This window comes from Ursus arctos, unplaced genomic scaffold (assembly GCF_023065955.2).
Source record: "Ursus arctos isolate Adak ecotype North America unplaced genomic scaffold, UrsArc2.0 scaffold_37, whole genome shotgun sequence".
NCBI classification, from domain to species: domain Eukaryota; kingdom Metazoa; phylum Chordata; class Mammalia; order Carnivora; family Ursidae; genus Ursus; species Ursus arctos.
The window spans coordinates 11,985,491-12,005,543 of NW_026623053.1; the positions used below are offsets into that span (position 1 = coordinate 11,985,491).

The 20,053-nt window shown below is 35.7% G+C and overlaps 1 protein-coding gene across 2 annotated transcripts in view; it reads left to right on the forward strand.

Annotated features, from left to right (window-relative positions):
- The first annotated feature begins 621 nt into the window (after nucleotides 1-621).
- Nucleotides 622-20,053, forward strand: part of G2E3 (G2/M-phase specific E3 ubiquitin protein ligase) — a 53,324-nt gene continuing 33,892 nt past the window's right edge. For both annotated transcript variants that reach the window (XM_026513537.4, XM_026513538.4), the window contains exons 1-2: nucleotides 622-969; nucleotides 15,511-15,551. In XM_026513537.4, the coding sequence (XP_026369322.1) occupies nucleotides 15,515-15,551 (37 nt within the window). In that variant the 5' untranslated portion in view covers nucleotides 622-969; nucleotides 15,511-15,514. The remainder of the gene's footprint in view (nucleotides 970-15,510; nucleotides 15,552-20,053) is intronic.

A 20,053-nucleotide genomic window follows, 5' to 3' on the forward strand; every position in this document is an offset into this window, starting at 1 on the left:
GATCTGTTTAGGTAAATCAATACTATTAGATGCGAGAATGATCTGGTAGCAACGTCAAAATCAGAGTTGTTTAGTTTCCTTCTGGAGGGGTTGGGGCTAAAAAACTTGTTCGGTCTTTCTTTTCCTTTCTTATAGCTCCCAGATGTACCCCTTCAGAAGCAGTCCTTGGTAAAGGAAAATGACACTGTTGTCCTGAGACTCTCACAGGACAACTACGTAATAATCATGTAAAATAGTCTGTTATCATAGGTGGCAAAAAAGATTTGTCGCTTTCTAACACTTAACCTCACGTATTTTATTCGGGACTAGCAACTAGTTCGACCACCACTTATTTTCGATTTGTGGTTCAAGTAAGCGTGATTGGTTCTCTTGGCTTTTTGTCTTCCGCAAACGGGGGGGGGGGGGGGCGGAGGGTGAGAGAGGAGTTAAATGTTCTGACTGTGCCGGAACTAAGGCGGCCCAGGGAAAGTAGGTTTGTTTAGGGTTTATTTTTTCCCCTTCGCTATAGCTGTTTACACGGTAGGAGGAGCAAAAACGTCAGGGCCCCATTAGTGCTTTTATTCTCTCCAGCCCTTTAAGGAATGAAACTTCAGCGCATCTCTGTCCATTTCAGAAACAAGAGGATCCTCTCAAGAGTCACCGGGCAGAAACACCAACTCTGCACCTGGACTTTTCTGTAACCTGTGAAGTAAGAACACAGGCAAAAGACACCGAAGATCTCGCAGCACAGCGGAGCTCGCACTCCAGAAAGGAGCCGGGCGTGCTTCGTCCTTCCCCCACATCCCGCGTTGCCGTGGGCCCCGCCCCGCAGGGGGCGGAGCTCAGCGCACCTTCCGGATTGCAGGCGGAAGTGGACGAATTTGAATCTTGTGGGCCGTTGGATGGGGCTGCTTGCGGTCTGCTTTGCGGCTCCGCGAAAGAAGGGAAAAGTGATACGACCGTTCTGGAACTTCTGCCCAGCGCACCTTGGTGAGTGAATGGAGAACGGGAAGAAACTGAGTATTCCAGGGAGAGAATTTGGACCGTTGGTTGGGGCAGGGGTCGAGAGGCGGGACAGTGTGGCGGAGGCCTCGGAGTGCCTTTGGGGGTGTTGGGTGATGGGGTTGGGCTTGAAGACTTTGGGAAGTCGGGGCTCTAGGAAGCGTGTCCCGGGCCGGCGCACACAAGCCAACTCTGAGTACTGAGGATTCCGAGGCCCCCTCGCCCCCGAGATTAAGGCTTGTTTGACTTTCTGGTAAACACAGTTTAGTATTTCCACCAATTGGACTCGAATGCTGAAGCGGTAACAGTAGTTAGATCTAATTGCGAAAGCGTTACCACAGGTAAAAGAATCTTCCTTTATTAAAGATGGAAGGTTGGGGGCAGATTTAGAAATGAGGAGATGCTGTACGTAGCTCCGAGTTCCTCCTGAGAGGGATACTCAGAGTAGTCTTTATTACTCTGAACCGCAGGGAAATGACAGTCTTTGAAATGCCTGGTGGGGATTTAAACTGAAATCTGAGTATCCTTTGTATTTAAAACCCGGATATTTTTCTTTCACAATTGACATTTTTCTTGTACCGCAAAAATCCGAGACTCTTGCTCATTTAAACTAACCATAGTAACAGCGGTAATTCATAAAGGTCTTAGTTTGCTAACAACACGGATAAGGTTTAGCTAGTTCCACAGATCTGCCTTTTCACCTCCTTAATTCATTGGCCGACTGGGTTATTGTGGAGTCATTATGGAAACACTCTACTAATGTTTCCAGGATTGGGTTTTCTTTGTTTTGTTTTGTTTTTTGTTGTTTGTTTTATTTTTAGCGATGAACTACCTCAAATATCAAACGCTGTTTAACCCCATAGCAAAGTCTGCCTTCCTGTGGAATAGTTTAAATGTGTACCCTGCATCTAAAATATAAATGAGTTTAAATGTATAGAAATTTTATATCTTGCCTTATTGAACACTGTTGGACTAATATTGTGTTGTTTTATAGAAACCGATATTTTATGTTCCTTTTAAGATTTTAACACCTGGGTATCATACCATAAAAATGTATAAATATCTTTTAAAAAGTAGACATTCCTTCATCTATTACTGGCAGCTCTTACTCTCCTATTCCTGCTAGTGAGAGAGAACTTTTGTTTCATTATTAGCCAGGAAAAATAAATTTAAATATTCGGTATTTATGATTGTTGAGATTTAAACATTTGTGTGAGATTGTAGCAAAGACATTACCTGTACTTTCCTAAGAATTGCAGACAGCTGTTCTGCTCATTTTATGTGAGCTACCCGCAAATAGTAATTAAAAAAAAAAATCAGTCTTTACATTTTAATATATTTCTTGTCCTTATCTGGACTTGTTTTCGTTTATTTTTGCTCTAACTAAATCATTAGTGGATTTCAAATTTTATTGTGTACACATTACCTTGAAGAGTTTGTTAAGTGCTGATTCCTGCACTTCAAAATTAAAGATTTATTTATTTGAGAGAAAGAGAAAGTCCCAAGCAGACTGCATGCCTAGTGCATACCCCGTCATGGGCTTGATCTCCCAACCCATGAGATCACCACCTGAGCAGAAACCAAGGGTGGGCATCCCAACCAACTGCTCTACCCAGGTGACCCCTGACAAGAGTTTTAAGAGCACTGACTTGATCTTTCCTAGAGAGGCATTATAATATACAGTTAAACGCGTGGAACTGGAGTCAGGTTGCCTCGGTTGGAATTCCATCTCTACCAGTTGGTAGTTGCATGACCCAAGCAAGCTGCTTTACCTTTCTGTGCTTCAAATCCCTGGCTGTGTTAATGGGATAATAACAATACCTACCTTGTGGGATTATTGTGAGAGTCAAATTATATAACACATATAAAAATCTTAGATTATTGTGTGGCACATAGTAAATGATAAATGATGTTGTGTGGCACATAGTAAATTATATTAAGTTACTAAGCATTCATTGTACAAACCACGTTACATACATTATCTCAATCTTCACATATAACACTGCAATATTTACTATTTTCAGATAAGAAAGCAGAGGTTAAGAGGGTTCAGTTCTCACACAACTACCAAAATGTTTGAACCAGGTTCAGAAACTAGATTTAATTAGGAAGTTTATGACTTTTTTCTTTAATGTCATTATTATTATTATTTTAAATAATGCTTCCTGCTTCTCTCTGAAGTCTATCCTTTCAAATATTGCCTCTTAAAAATCTCTGATGACTCCTCTTTGTCTACCAAATATACTTCAGATTTCTCAACTTTTTTCATTTTTTACAAAGCCCTTGTCAATCTGGTTCCAACCTCCATCTGCAAGCATCAACTTCATAATATTCCACCACTCTTTTCCAACCTGTGATATTCTATCCGTACTACTACCATTGTCCAAATCTGTTCTCTCTCATTTTTATATATACTTAGCCATCAACTTTTTTAGGTCCCTTTAAGATTTTACCCAGTGGGTTTCCAGTACTTTCCTAGACTTCCCCAGGCGGAGTTCTTCCTCAGTGCAGTTTAGTTGTAAACATAGCAGTAGACTAAGAGCTCTTGTTCTCGTTGTCTTTATATCTGCAATTCTTAGTACATACAGAACAGTGAGTGTCCTTGTACACTGAAACTGTATATGTTCAGTGAGTGCTTGTTATTTTAACAATTTAACACATTGTGTGTTGTTAAATGATGAGGAAGTTAGGTTTTTTTTTAAACTTTACTTTTTTTCTGAAGCGATAGAATGTAATTCTGAATAGGTTAGTAGATTTTAGTGATACCATATGGTTTGTAAATTTCACAAATACGGAAAAATTTGTATAGAAATTGTAGGTTCAGAAGACATTTCAAGTGGTAAAAAATTACGAGTAATATTTACTAACATTCACAGAACTCCAGATGCTTTATACATATTTTCTCACTTAATCCTTATAGCCATTTTATTATTATCCCCATATTAAGATGAAGAAACTAGGCATCAGAAGATTTAGTAACTTAAAAAATTTTTGCATTTAATGTAGTTGGATTAATGTCTACCATTATTTGTTACTGTTTTTCTATTTGTTGCCCTTGTTTTTTGTTCCTGTTTGTCTCCATTCTTTTTCTGCCTTTTGTGGTTTTAAATAAGCATTTTATATGACTTTATTTTTTCCTTTCTTAGGGTATCAGCTATATTTCCTTTCTAACTTTTTTTAGTGGTTGTCCTAAAATTTGCAGTATACATTTACAGCTCGTACAATAATTATGTTGTTGGTATTGTTATTTTGAACAAACTGTTTGTTAGATCAATTGGAATAAGAAAAATAAAAGTTTTTATTTTACATTCACTTATTCCTTATTCGATGGTCTTCCTTTCTTTATGTAGATCGGAATTTCTGAATATTGTCTTCTTTCTCTTTCAAGAACTTCTTTTAACGTTTTTAACCTTATTATAAAGGCAGCTCTACTGGCAACAAATTCTCTCAATTTTTGTTTGAGAAGATCTTTACTTTTTTTTTTTTTTTTTTTGGTAAGAGAGTGTGCACGTGTGCAAAGGGAGAGGAAGAGAGAAAATCCCAAGCAGGCTCCACGTTCAGCTTAGAACCTGATACAGGGCTCCATCTCACAACCCTGAGATCATGACCTGAGCCGAAATCAAGTCAGATGCTTAACTAACTGAGCCACCCCGGTGCCCTTTCTTTTTCACTTTCGAAGGTTAATTTTGCAAGATACAGAATTCTAGATTGGATTTTTTTTTTCCTCAACACTTCTTGCCTGCATGGTTTCTGAGGAGACATCAGATGTAATTCCTTCCTTTGTTCCTCTGTAGGTAAAGTGTTTTTTCCCCTCTTTCAGGGTTTTTTTTTTCCTTTATTTTTTGATTTTCTGTAGTTTGAAATGATATACCAAGGTATAGTTTTTTGACATTTATTCTCCTTGGTGTTCTCTGAACTTAGTGGATCTGTGGTGTGATGTTTGACAGTGACTTGTCATTAAATTTTTTTTTAGATTTTTTTTTTTTTTTTTTTACTTAAGTAAGCTTTACACCCAGTGTGGGACTTGAACTCATGACCCCAAATATGCTCTACCATTTGAGCGAGCCAGGCACCTGTCATTAAATTGTTTCAGATATTTCTTCTATTCTTTCCTCTCTTCTAGTATTCCCAAAACGTTTATTTTACACCTTCTGTAGTTGTCCCAAGGTCCTTGGATATTTTGTTCTGTTTTGTTTTGTTTTGTTTTTCTTTTTTCAGTGTGTGTTCTCTTTGTTCAGTTTTAAAAGTATCTGTTGAGATCTCTTCAAGCTCGAAGATTCTTTCCTCAGCCATGTGCAGTTTACCTGGAATCCCATCAAAGACATTCTTCATTTCTATTACAATGTTTTTGATCTCTAGCATTTCTTTTGGTGCTTGCTTAGGATTTCCATTTTCTTCTTACATTGCCATCTGTTCTTGTATACTGTGTACTTTATCTGTTAGAGCCCTTATCATATTAATCATAGTTATTTCAATTTCCCAGTCTGATAATTCCAACATTCCTGCCGTGTCTGATAATTCCAACATTCCTGCCGTGTCTGGTTTGGATACTTGCTCTATCTTTTCAAATTGTGCCTTTTGCCACGATGATTTGTAATTTTTTCTTGGTAGCCTTATTGGGTAAAAGGAATTGCTGTAAATAGGCTGTTAGTAATGTGGTGGTAAGGTGTGGGTAAAGGGAAGAGTTCTATGATTAGGTCTTAGTCTTTTCATGAGCTTATGTCTGTGAATTTACAAGTATTTCTCAGTTTCTTCCACATACCCCCTCATATGAGATAGGATGGCTAGAGTAGCTTGGAGTCAGTTACTTCCCTTCCCCCAGGTCAGTTAGGCTATGATAATACCCTAGCAGGTTAGTCTCTGGTTAACTAGTTTCTCCTGAGGGCAGGCCTTATTAAGAAAAACAGAATGCTTTGACATATTTCAGAGTGGTATCTTTCCCCCTCTTCCTGCCAGAATGACAAGATTTTTCTCTGATATGTACTGTGGGATCCTGGTTGAGATCCTGGTTGAGTTCCTAATGATAAATCTCAACAATATTGTGTGGAGTCCCCATAACTGGGTCCTCCTGAAGTTTTTAACTCCCAAATTGTCCACACTGAGTCTCCAGCCATTAGTCAATTACAGTTCAGTTTTTCCTACCCCAGCTCTGGATCCCACAGTGGTTCCAGCTCGTAAGTCTCTGCTAAAGTAAGTTGTGACTCCTGGTACACACCTGTCTGTCCATTCTTGGGGGCAGTGGTTTCTCTGATGTCCCTCCCTCTTACTGATCCAAAAACGTTGATTTTTCAGTCTTTTCACTCTTACTGTTAAGATAGAATGGGGACCTACAACCTGCTCGCATGCTGCTTTTCTTTTTAATTTAAGCAAATATCTTTATTTTTAATGAAGGTATTAACTTTATGTATCTTTCTGGTAATAGAATTTTATAGAATAAAATTCACCCATTTATGGGTACAGTTTAGTTTTAATAAATGTATTCCATTATATGAATATACCTCAGTTTATCTTATCCATTGTCTATTGATAGGCAATTAGGTTGCTTATGGATTTTGTCTATAAAAGTAGGACATTTTTTAGCCACTATCGACATTGTGTACAAGGCACATGTCTTTGTTACTTGGCTGCATCATATGATAGGTGTACATTTAACTTAATTGAAGTAAAATTCACTCATAAAATTAACTGTTGTAACCATTCAGTGACATTTAGTACATTCACAGTGTTGTACAACTATCACCATCATTTCGATCTGGTTTTAGACATTTTGATCATCCCTAAAGGAAAACTCATACCCATTAGGCAATCATTCCATATATTCTATTCCCCCAGTTCCTGGAAACCACAAATTTGCTTTCTGTCTCTATGGATTTACCTGTTCTGGTTATTTCATATAAATGGGATTATATAATATGTGAACTTTTATGTCTGACCTCTTTCACTTAGCTTATTTCTAAGATTCATCCATGTTGTAACATATATCAGTGCTTCATTCTTTTTTATACCTGAATAATACTACATTCTATGGATATACCACATTTAGTATACCATCAGTTTAATGGACAAATGAGTCATTTCCATTTTTTAGCTATTGTGAATAGTACTGTTATGAACATTTGTGTACAAGTTTTTGTTTGAAAATCTGCTTTCAGTTCTTTTCGATAAGTACCTAGTGAAATTACTGGGTGATATGGTAGTTCTATGTGTGATACGTTGAGCAACTGCCAGACTATTTTCTGTAGTAAGTTTCCCATTTTACATTCCCATTAGCAATGTATGAGAAATTTCCAATTTCTCTCTATTCTTGCTTTTTAAAAAAAATTTTTTTTAAAGATTTTATTTATGTATTTGACAGATAGCACAAGGAGCGGGAGTGACAGGCAGAGGGAGAGGGAGAAGCAGGTTACCCGCTGAGTGAGGAGCCTGACACAGGGCTAGATCCAAGGACCCTGGAATCATGACCTGAACCGAAAGCAGACACTTGACTGACTGAGCCACCCAGGCACCCCTCTATATTGTTGCTTTTTAAATTATAATCACTTGAGTGGGCATCAAGTGGTATCTTGTTTTAATTTTCATAGTCCTAATGACTAATGATATTGAGCATCTCTTTAGGTGCTTGTTGATTGTATTAATATTTTCTTTGGAGAATGTCTGTTATTGCCTGTTTTTAAATTCCGTTGTCATTTTGTTGTTGAGTTCTAAAAGTTCCTTATATATTTCTGGATACTTGCTTTTTATCAGGTATATGATTTCCAAATATTTTCTCCCATTTTGTGGACTGTCTTTTTACTCTCTTGATTGTGTAGTACAAATTATTATTTTTTTTGTTTTTGTTTTGTTTTTTTTGTTTGTTTGTTTATGGTTTTGTTGTCATATATAAGAAACCATTGCCAAATCTAAGGTCACGAAGATTTACATAACCCTATGTTTTCCTCTAAGTTTTTTATAGTTTTTGCTCTTACATATTAAGTCTTCAGTCTGTTTTGAGTTTTATATGTAGTGCAAGATAGGGATCCAACTTCATTGCTTTGCACGTGGCTACCCATTTGTCCCAGCACCATTTGTTGAACAGACTGTTCTTTCCCTGTTGAATAGTCATGGCGCCCTTGTCAAAAATTGATCATAGAAGTATGGCTTTATTTCTATACTCTTCTCTTCAGTTGATCTGTATGTTCATGTTCATGCCAGTACTCACCTGTTTCAATTACTGTAGCTTTGTGGTGAGTGTCCAAGTTGGGAAGTATAAATCATTCACTTTTTATTTTTTGGTTTTGACTATCCAGGGTTCCTTGCAATTCATATGTGGAGGGACACTCCACATTTTTGTGTTTTTTTCCAGCTTTCCTTTTTTCATTTGTTTGTTGGCCTTGTTGTATGTCTTTTCTAAACTATGTATTCAACTCTCAAGCTCATTTTATGAGGCCAGCATTACCCTGATACCAAAGCCAGTTAAGGACACTACAAGAAAAATTACAGGTCAATATCTCTCTGATGAGTATAGATGAAAAAATTCTCAACAAGATGTACTATCAAACCAAATTTAACAACACATTAAATGGTCATAATACCACATGATCTAGTAGTTCCACATCTGGATATTTACCTGAAGAAAGTGAAAACTCCAAAAGATACCTGCATCCCTATGTTTATTGCATTATTTAAAAGATGTGGAAGCAATCCAAGAAAATGAAATCTTGCCATTTGTGACAACATGGATGGATCTAGAGGGCATTATGCTAAGTGAAATAAGTTAGAGAAAGACAAATACCATTTGACTTCACTTATATGTGGAATCTAAAAAACAAAACGAATAAATAAAAACCAAAAAACCAGAAACAGATTCATAAATATAAGGAACAAATACAGAGAGCAAACTGATGGTTGCCAGAGCAGAGGGATATGGGAGGGAATGGGTAAAATAGGTGAAGAGGAATAAGAGGTATAAACTTATAATTATAAAGTAAATAATTCGTGGGGGATGAAAAGTACAGTATAGGAAATATAGACAGTAATATCGTAATAACTTTGTATGGTGAGAGGTAGTAACGACTTATTGTGATGAGCATTTTGTAATGTTTGTAAATGTTGAATCACTGTGTTCTACATGTGAAATTAATATTGTATGTCAACTATACTTAAATTTTTTTAAGAAGGATCGTACACCATGATCAAGTGGAATTCATTCCAGATGCAAGGATGGTTCAATCTATGCAAATCAGTAAATGTGACACATCGAATTAATAGAATGAGAAATAAACATAAAATCGTCATTTCAATAGATCCAGATAAAGCATTTAAGAAAATTCAACATCCTTTCATGATAAAAATTCTCAACAAATTGGGTACAGAAGGAACATATCTCAACATATTAAAGGTCAAACATAACAAGTCCACAGCTAACATGCTCAGTGATGAAAGGTTGAAAGCTTTTTCTGTAAGATCAGGAATAAAACGGGTGCCCACTATCACCATTGCTATGTAACATGGCTGGAATTCCTAGCTTGAGCAGTCAGGCAAGAAAAAGAAATACAAGGCATCCAAATCAGAAAGGAGAAAGTAAAATTGTCTATTTGCAGATGACACAATCTTATATATTGAAAATTCTAAAAATCTCACTAAAAAACTTAGAATAGCTATCCAGCTATAACAAGAGAGAATTTGGTTTACTTTATTGTATTAGAGTTCTGTTGCTGTGTAACAAATCAGCCCAAAACTTTGTGACTTAGAACAACAAACATTATCTGACAGTTTCTGTGGGTCAGAAATTTGGGAGCGGCTTAGCTGTGTGGTTCTGACTTAGGGTCTCCCATGAAGTTGCTCTCAGGTTGTTAGCTAGTCTTCAATCATATGAAGGCTTAATTGGGGTTGGAGGATTTATTTCTAAAATGGCTCGCTCTTGCTAAGTGGGCCTTTCCAAGGAGCATCTTCAAAGTCTTTATGACCTGACAGCTAGCTTCCTCTATGATAGAGAGCAAGGTGGAAGTCACAGTGACTTTTATGACCTAGCCATACATTGTGATTTCTGCCAGCCTTTTTGGTAGAAGCAAATTACTAGGCATGGCCACAATCAAGGAGAGAGGGAAATCAGGCTTCACCTTTTGAAGGGAGGAGTATCACTGACTGACCAAGTGGAGGTAAGCAGTGGAAGAGACTCAGAATACTTCTTGACAGTGGCTTCTTGGAATTCTTCATTAAATTGTTCATGGTGTCTGAAGGAAGGAGAGACTAGTTTGCTATTATTTAGAAGACCAAGTCTGTTAAGACTTGGGCTATTATTGAGACATATATTTACATAATATTCTTTTCCTCCTTCCACTTAGGAAGTTACAAAGTTCATACACTGGAAGGAAAACAAATGATAAAATCAATTAAAAATACGTGAATAGTCTTTTTTTTTTTTTTTAAAGATTTTATTTATTTATTTGAAATAGAGAGAGTGTGCATGGTGGGGGCAGGGGCAGAGGGAGAGGTAGGCTCCCTGCTGAGCAGAGAGCCCAACCCTAAATCCCAGGACTCTGGGATCATCACCTGAGCCACACAGGTGCCCCCCACCCCCCCTTTTTTTTTTTGCTAAAGTTTCATTGTGAAGACTGAAATAAAACAAACATCAATCAGGATTTAGAAAATTTTATTTCAGGTCTGGGGATTAAGAAGAAGGATAATGTCAACTGGTCAAAAGTATGAATTATATGCTGTCTTTAGAACATCCAATTTGGGGATAGCTTTTAATTTTGATATAATTTTAAACTTAGAAAAAAGTTACAAGAATAATATACAGAACTCCTGAATAATATTCAGCAGTTGTTTTGTGACCTAGAATTCAGCCTAAAACCACCAGAGATAAATATGTAATGTGATAAAGTTGAGTTTATAACTCATTGCATTGAGAAAGATTGCAGACCAGAGGAGCCACCAGGCTTCTCACCAAACAAAGGGTAAAACAGTTTCTTAAAGGATTTTGGAGAAAGGTGGCATTTAGGTGAAATTTAAATGAACTGGTGTTTTGATAAGGTCAGGCAAAGCCAGGGCTGTGTGTAAACTAAAGGAGTCAGCATCAGATCCGGACTACACAGTGGACCTATGGTGTTGTTTCCTTGAAAACAACAAAATTAAGAGCAAGGAGTAATGTTGTATAGCTCTGTATCTTTGTTGGAAATTGAGATTTCTTCTCTATATCATTTACTGACTTAGCAAATTAGGATATTTCAGAAACTTACCTCATATCCTTTTTCATTCATTTCCCTGACTGAGAGACAAGCACTGTTGTGTTATTTTTCATGGTGGATTCATTTTGCCAGCCTCAGAACGTCATATGAATGGGATAATGTAAATATGAGTGGTATGTAGTTTCTTTTACTCAGCATGATATCTGTGAGGTTCATTTGTTTTGTTGCATCTTATAGCACTTCTTACCTTTTTATTGCTAAGTAGTATTTTTTTTTAACATTTTATTTATTTGGGAGAGAGTGTGAGCATGGGGTAGTGGGGGGTAGGGGGCAGAGAGAGAGGGAGAAGCAGACTCCCTCTGAGCAGCGACCTCAATGCGAGGCTCAATCCCAGGACTCTGAGATCATGACTTGAGCCAAAGGCAGATGCCTAACAGACTGATCCACCCAGGTGCCCCTATTGCTAAGTAGGATTGTATATTATCAATAAACTGCAATTTGTTTATACATTTTCTTAGTGGTGAACTTGTGGGTTTTCAGCTTTGGAGTATCATGAAGAAGGCTGCTATGAACATTCTTGCAAAGGTTTCTGTCTGTATATGTTTTTATTTTTCTTGTAGAAATAACTAGATGTGAAATTCCTGCATCAAAGGCTAGTGTATGGGTGTATGTTTAACACTTTTTACATTTCCACCAACAATTTATGTGAGTTTCTCAGTTGATTCATATCCAATGTTTGGTGTTGATAGTCTTCTTAATCTTACCCATTATTGTGGGTATGAAGTGGTCTGTCATGATTTTAATCTTTTTTATTTTTTTAAGATTTTATTTTTAAGTAATCTCTACACCCAACATTGGGGCTCAAACTTACAGCCCTGAAATCAAGAGTTACATGCTCTACTGACTGAGCCAACCAGCAGCGCCTTGGTTTTAATCTTTATTATCCTAATTACAAATGATGTTGAGCATCTTTTCATGTATTTATTAACCATTCACATGTCTTTCTTCATGAAGTGTCCATTCATGTTTTTTGCCCATTTTTTTTTATTGAATTGTTTATTTTGTAATTGAGTTGTAGTAGTTCTTTATATATTCTAGGTACAAGTCTTTGTCAGACACAGCTTTTACAAATACTTTCTCCCAGTCTTTGGCATACATAACTTTCTTAATCATATCATTTGATGAGTGGAAGTTTTTAGTTTTGATGTAGTATAATTTATTACTTTTTCTGTTAAAACTTTTGTAATTGTAGCTTATACAGTTAGGTCTATGATCTGTTTGAAATTATGTGTGTGTGAAGTATGGATCATGGTGTGAAGTATGGTTCAGGGTTCATTTGTTCATTTGTTTTCCGTATGGATGTCCAGTTTTTCCAGCACTGTTTGTTGAAAAGACTTTTCTTTTCCCCATTGATTGGTTTGTTACCGTTGTTGAAAATCAAATGACTGGAAAAAGATCTATTTCTAGGCTTTCTAGTTTTGTTCCATTGGTCTGTGTGGAATTGTGTATATTAATACACTTTGAAAAACAACGTAAAGTGCTTATTAAATATTAGCACACATAGGAAAAATCTTTCCCATACATGTTTTGCTAGTACTGGAGATCTTTCTTATGATCAGCTTATAGCTGATGACATTTGAAGGTTTTTCAGCATGGTTCTCTACATACGTCTTTGATACCCTTTTTTTTGGCGTCATGTAAGATTGATGTTCACTTTTAATTCTTTTAATTTGTTTGTAACTATGAGAAAGCTCTTGTTTTGGTGCAGAGTTCTGAGACTAGTAATGACAAAAAATTCAGACGCCGTTTTTCTTAAGATAACATAGTTATCTTATATGTTATAAAGATCTAGACAGAACTTTATCACACTGTCCACCAAGAGATGCCTTGGGTCCTTGCAGTGGGAAGGGGAAGAGGAAGAGAAGATGTAGCTACATAAAAAATGTAGTCTAGAACCTTGCCTGTCATATTAATATCTCTGGAGTATGTATTCATCATATTCAAATATTTATTAATGCTGTGCTGAATGATATGGGAATTTTACCTCGGGCAATTTGCCAGTGTAGCTGAAGAATTAAAAAAATTGAAATAAACATAATACAAAGTAATATGTGATTAATGTTTGCATTAAGGTCATTGAGAGAATTTAAAATAACTTTATTATAGTTGTCTGTGTTGTTGACCTCAATCATTATTCTGAATTACAATAAATATAAAAGTAAAAAACAGTTGCAATTTACCCACAGAGGGAAGAAGGTAAGGAATTATAAACGAGAGAGAGTGGATCTCAAATGTAAATCTGTGTTGTTGGATATTGATTAAACATTTATAAATTAAAATTTTTATGTTTACTCTAGGTGAACTATGGTTATATGTTTATGGAATTTTCCTCAATAAATTCTTACATGTGAATAGATTCTTATGCAGAATTCATCAGCAGTTGAATTACAGAGGCTGAACTCTAGGAAATAACTAAGGGTTGTGGAGGGGAAGTGGGTGGGGGAAGGGATAACTGGGGATGGGCATTAAATTAAGGAGGGGACTTCTTGTAATGAATACTGGGTGTTATATGCAACCAATGAATCACTATATTCTACCTCTGAAATTAACCAAAAAATATAACTGGAAAAAGAAGTTGAATTATAAAGAAGTCCTAATATAAAAGAGGCATTTAATCTTCCTATTTATTGTATTTCTTCAGTTTTAAGATGCATCTCTATCCCCACACATCTTTTAGCATGTTTTAAAATCAGATTGTGATCCTTAGTTTGGCCAGTGGGGAAGTCTACAGTCATTGTACGAACATATATAAACATCAAAAGTGTCGTCCTATGCCTGTACTGTATAATCCATGCTTCTAAAAAACAGAAAGTCTAGAAAACACAAAATACTACTTCAATATTACATTAATGATTGTGGGGAGGAGATGGGAAAGACCTACTTAATTACAAAGCCTGCTTAATGTGGGGCTCTTTTGTTGTTTTATGGATTCTTTTAAGAAATACCAATCTCGATGGCACATATGATTTTTTGTAAGGAAGAACCAGGAAATACTGAAGGCTTGGAGACAAAACGATCCAAATTTGGACTGTGACTGTTTATAAAAACACAAAAGTGATATGAGAAAATCGGTGTTTAAATCCAAAACAGTTCTTATAATCAGTATGAAATACAAATTTCAAATTGTAAGAAAGCATTGATGGAAGTTGCTAGTAATATTTATAGGGGGGTTTTGTCTTTCCTTTGACATTTAATATTCTTTGCTATTTATTGTGCTCTTTTATTATTTTCATGTGAAGTGGCGTAGTCACTCAGTTATGGCTTAGTCTGTTCCCACTTAACGAGCTCTGACTTTGGACAGCTTTTTAACATCTCTGAGCATTGGTTTGAAAACTAAAATGAGATTACATTTACCTTGTAGCATTATTAATTTTATTCTTTTCTACTTAAATTCCAAGAGCTTAAACATAAACTTTCTACTTGAATCTCGCAACATTTTACGTAGACTGTTAATATATTTTTGGTAAAGTGAAACTTTGATGTTAAGATAATATTCTTCTGATCTTTTCAAACTAGAGAACAGTTAGAAAAAGGTATGTTTCAGTAATGAATATAAGTAACTTTGTTAACTAGTAGGGAGTGAGGAGACAGAGGCAGATCAATGTCTTTCAGTATACACAAGGTTGAACATTATACTGGAAGAGTGATATGGCAGTCAGATACTTGCTGCTCTGTGAAGAATCCCTGCAAATGCAAGTCACAAATATAGCTTCATAAGGATTGTTTTGTGGGCTACTCAGTGGCGTTGCTATTGATGATGTGACGTTTTCCCCCCTAAATAATGAACAATTCTTGATAAAATGATGAACAAAAGTAAAATAAAAATTTTCTTGGCTTACATAGGAGTTGTAGTTCGAAAATTCATTTTGTTCTAAAACAGCAAGGAAAAAAAGACTTTGTATTTATGTGTCAAATGGGCTTAGGTTCTAGGTTAATGTAATTACAGTGTTTTTTAACTGATTCAAATGTCCAGCGGGAAATATAGAAGTCTAGACTATTTGTTATGTAGGTCTCTATATGCTACATTACAGATTATCCTGCAATCCTGACCTCTTTCCACTAAATGCCAGTAGTCATCTTTAATCTTCTTGACAACTAAAAAAACATTCCCTCTGATTTTAAGTGTTCCCAGACTTTAACATGCTTGTTAGATGTGTGAAAGGTAAGGAAATTAAGTACTAGAGAAAGAAATAATTATGCAACTTATTTATAATTATGCAGTGACTAAATTTTATTAAAGTAGATAATTTGAAACTTTAGAAATTAAGATGGCTGTATTGTATGTTCTTATTTTTCCCAGTAAAATGAATGAAAATAAACCTGGTGCCTCACAGAATCTTGGTAAGTAAGATACTTAAAACATTTTCAAATATAATTTAAAATATTAAGATATTTTACTCTGCTTTTTTAATTACAATAATACTTTTTAAGATTGCTGACTCAATATATAGGAATGAGCTCCCTGATCCATGCTTTTGTTCATACATCCATATACGAAAGTATATTACATGTATTCATTTTAATAAAAATACGCCATAAGAGGACAATTTGCCAAATTTTATTTATATTCTCTATGTGTATTTATCAGGTATGCTTTGTATCTGAATAAAACAGCATTATTTATTTAATAAACAATTTTTTCTTCTTTTTGTATGACTTTTTCTTATATAAGGAAAAATGCAGGTGAGACCATTTTAAACAATACACAAAACTTAACGTGAAAAGGAAAACTTATCTGTAGGTGCTCATAACAATCTCAAATAGATTCAGTAACCTTTGCTTTCAGTTGTTGATTTCTACATTTATTAGTTTAAACAGTATATATTGATTTGCTACCATGAGAAATTTAAATTGTTATTTTATACTCTTCTCCCATTACTCCCCTCATCTACCCTTTTTAAGATTTATTTTTTGATTCCCTCACAGATTAAAATATGATACATAAAACTCTTATCTTGACCATCACTGATACAGAGTATCTGTTAACTCCATATCATGTTGGGTACGGAAATTTGTGCTCTTAATCCTCCCTCTATTTTGCTTTTCTGCTTTTACCTACAGACTTCTATCTACTATGCTAATTTTTCTGAAACTTGGTAATTCATGGTCTACCTTCATGTATCGTGTACTGCAAATACTATCTTTACTCTTATTTACTTAGTATTTTTCCTAAGATTGACTCAGTTTTTCACTTATGTGAATAGACCCAGTATCATTTGCCATAGTTAGAAGGTGATCTAATATAGTGAAGTCAGAACAATGTTACTGAATTTTAAATAGTAAAATTCAAAAGCAACAAATGCAGTCTGCTTATAAAAATGCATGCCTGAAACCTAGTCTGTTCTGCATCCAGTGTCTCCATATACTGGCTGAAGGGAGGAAGGGAACAAATGGAAAAGCTATTGGTCCACAGCATAATAGCAAATGAGCTCCATCCAGCGCTCCTCATGAGTGCTTCCATTCTGTAGTCTCAGCTCATTCCTTGTATTCCTTTTCCTCTTGATAGCTGCATGCATACTTAGAGCTAAAAGTATAGGCACTGGGGATGAAGGAATTGAGATGAGAGCTGCTCTATAAGATGTCCAGTAAACAAATGGCAATTTGCTGAAGTTGATGTGGTCAGAAAGAAGGGGATTTGAAATCTGTTGAAAGATTGAGGAGAAAGGGCTTTCAGTTGTGGCTTAGCTCATGATGTTTTTTTTCAGTCCTGGAATCTATTTTGTGAGTAGCCTGTTAGCAAATGTACCATTTCAATGCATAACATTCATTCTTGATTACATGTATTAGCTAAACAATTAGTAATAAGACTTAATTTAATATGCTAATAATTAGTAAATAAGACTAGCTGCTGTAATAGTTAAATGCTGAAGCCTTACTGGTTTAACACAACAAAAGTTTATTACTTGCTTCTGTTACAATTCAGTGTGGATTGGTTAGGGGAGTTGGAACAGATGGGGAGTTTCTGCTCCATGCAGTCACTTAAAGATTCAAGCTCCTTGCATCTTGTATTATTCATCTGCTGCCTTGAGATTCTCAGTCTTTTCTCTTCAGCTAGTGGTTTTCTCATTGTTTTTATTAGTATGTTATTAGAAATTTTCTGTGCAAGTAAACATCATAAGTCAGAAAAGATTTGAAAATTATACTAATGTTTATTCAGTTATATGTAGCTACCACACTCTTTTAATTATATTTGTGACTTGTCCAAGTTTACACAGTAAGAGTGTAGTGCTAAGATTTAACTCAGATCTCCCTGACTCTACAGTTTGCCTTTTTAAAATTATTATTGTTATGGTAAAATACACAGAACATAAAATTCACCATTTTAACTATTTTGAAGTGTACAATTTGGTGGCAGTTGGTACATTGACAATGTTGTACAACCATCACCACTATCTAGTTCCAGAACATTTTCATCATCCCCAATTAAACTACCCATTAGGCAGTTACTTTTCATTTCCCTTCTCCTTGGGCCCTGGAAACCACCAATCTGCTTTTTTGTCTGTCTCTGTGGATTTACCTATTCTGGATGATATAATCTACTATATAAATGGAGTCATATAATATGTGACCTCTTGTGCTTGGCTTCTTTTACTTAGCATAATGTTTCTCGGCTCATCTCTGTTGTAGTGTAGGTATTAGTACTTTTCTTTTTATGGCTGAATAATATTCCATTGTATAGATATAACATATCAGTTTATCCATTCATCCATCCGTTGATGAACGTTTATTTGGCTTGTTTTCCCTTTTTGGCTATTGAGAACAGTGCTGCTATAAATATTAGTATAAAAGTATTTGTTTGAACATCCATTTTCAGTTTTTTGGCATATATACCCAGGAGTGGAATTGTTGTGTCATATGGTAAGTATGTTTAAGTTTTTGAGGAACTGTCAAATTATTTTTCCTAAGTCACCGTACCATTTTACATTTCCATCAGCAGTGTGTGAGGATTCCTGTTTTTCCAGATCCTTGCCAACATATGTTATTTTTTGACATTTTGATCATAGCCATCCTAATGGATGTGAAGTGATATTTCATTGTGGTTTCGATTTGCATTTTCCTGAGATTAGTGACATTAAACATCTTTTAATATGCTTATTGGCTATTTATGTATCTTCTTTGGAAAGATGTTTATTTGGATCATTTGATCCATTTTAAAATTGGTTGTGTTTTTGTTGAGTTAATAAGAATTTCTTATGCATTCTAGACACTAGACCCTTAACAGGTATATGGTTTCTAAATATATTCTCCCATTCCGTAGATTGTCTTTCCACTCTCTTGAGTGTCCTTCGATGCACAAAAGTTTAAAACTTAGTTGAAGTCCAATTTATCTTTTTTTTTTTTTTTTTTTTCATTTTTACTTTTGTTCTTGGTTTCATGGGATCTGTAAGAAACCATTGCCAATCCAGGGTTATAAAGATTTACCCCTATATTTTCTTCTAAGAGTTTAGTTTTAGAGCTTACATGTAGGTCTTTGATCTGTTGCGTTTTTTAAAGATTTGTTTATTTGAGTGAGAGAATGAGCTGGGGGAAGGGCGGGGGAGGGCAGAGAATCTTAAGTAGACTCCCCGAAGAGCACAGAGCCTAATGTGGGACATGATCCCAGGACCCTGAGATCGTGACCCGAGCCAAAATCAAGAGTCAGACACTTAACTGACTGAGCCACCAAGGTACCCCATCTTTGATCTGTTTTGATTTAATTTTTGTATATGCTGTCAGGTAGGGGTTCAGTTTCATTATCTTGCATGTGGCTATCAAATTGTCCTAGTACAATTTATTGAAGAGACTGTTTTCCCCTGATGAATGGCCTTGGCATTTTTGTTCAAAATTAATTGACCATAGATATAATATATGTTTATTTCTGGACTCTTTTTTCCCATTGATCTATATCGCTGTCCACTACAACACTGTTTTGATTTCTGTAGCTTTTCCCTAAGTTTTGAATTTCCTCTCCTTTTTTTCTAGGTCAGTCTGGCTAAAGTTTTGTCAGTTTTGTTGATCTTTTAAGAAAACCAACTTTGGTTTTTATTGATCCTCTGTTATTTTTCTGTTTTCTATTTCATTTATCTATGTTTATTTTTTCCTTCCTTTTGCTAGTTTTTGGCTTAATATGCTCTTATTTTTCTAGTTCTTTGAGGTTAAAGTTGTTATTGATTTGGGGGTCTTTCCTTTTTTCATATTGGCTTACGTAAAGATCAGCCAGAGGTGAAAGCTTGGGGTTTCTGGGGTCTTTTCTGAGCATGCATCCAGCCATGAGCATGTGTGCGTCCTCTAGATTCCCTGTTATCTGTGGGAGCTTTTCAAAGCCCTTTTTTACCTATGTATCTCCTTTCCCCAGCCTCTTCTTTCCTAGGTCTTTTGGTCTGTCACCTGCTTGTCCTGTCTGTTACCCTTTACTCCAAGCTGCTTCATCTAGTATATTTTTCTTAAATGCTTTTGACAGAGAAAGCTCTGAGGCAGGCAAAACAAGGGCAAGTATCTGAGCCCATCCCTCAGGGATCCACCACACAAATCAAAACACACAATCACTTCTCTTTAAGAACAAGCTTCATTTTTACCTCCTCTTGGACAATCCAAACCTGAAACATGGGCCATCATACCTAAGGCCATTGCTCAGCTGGAGAGTGGGGGATGGTAGTCCGGTAAGTTAAAATGCCACAAAGTGCTCATCTGAATTTACCATTCTGTTTCTTTATTGAGCATTCTCCTCATTGTTGTAAGTTTTAAAATTAGATTTCAGAATTTCTGAAAAGTTGATTCTGACGGTTTTTGGCAGCTTAATTTGTTGCTTTAGTGGAGAGATAGACTTTTGCAGTTTCCTAATCCATTATTTTCTGTGATGTTAC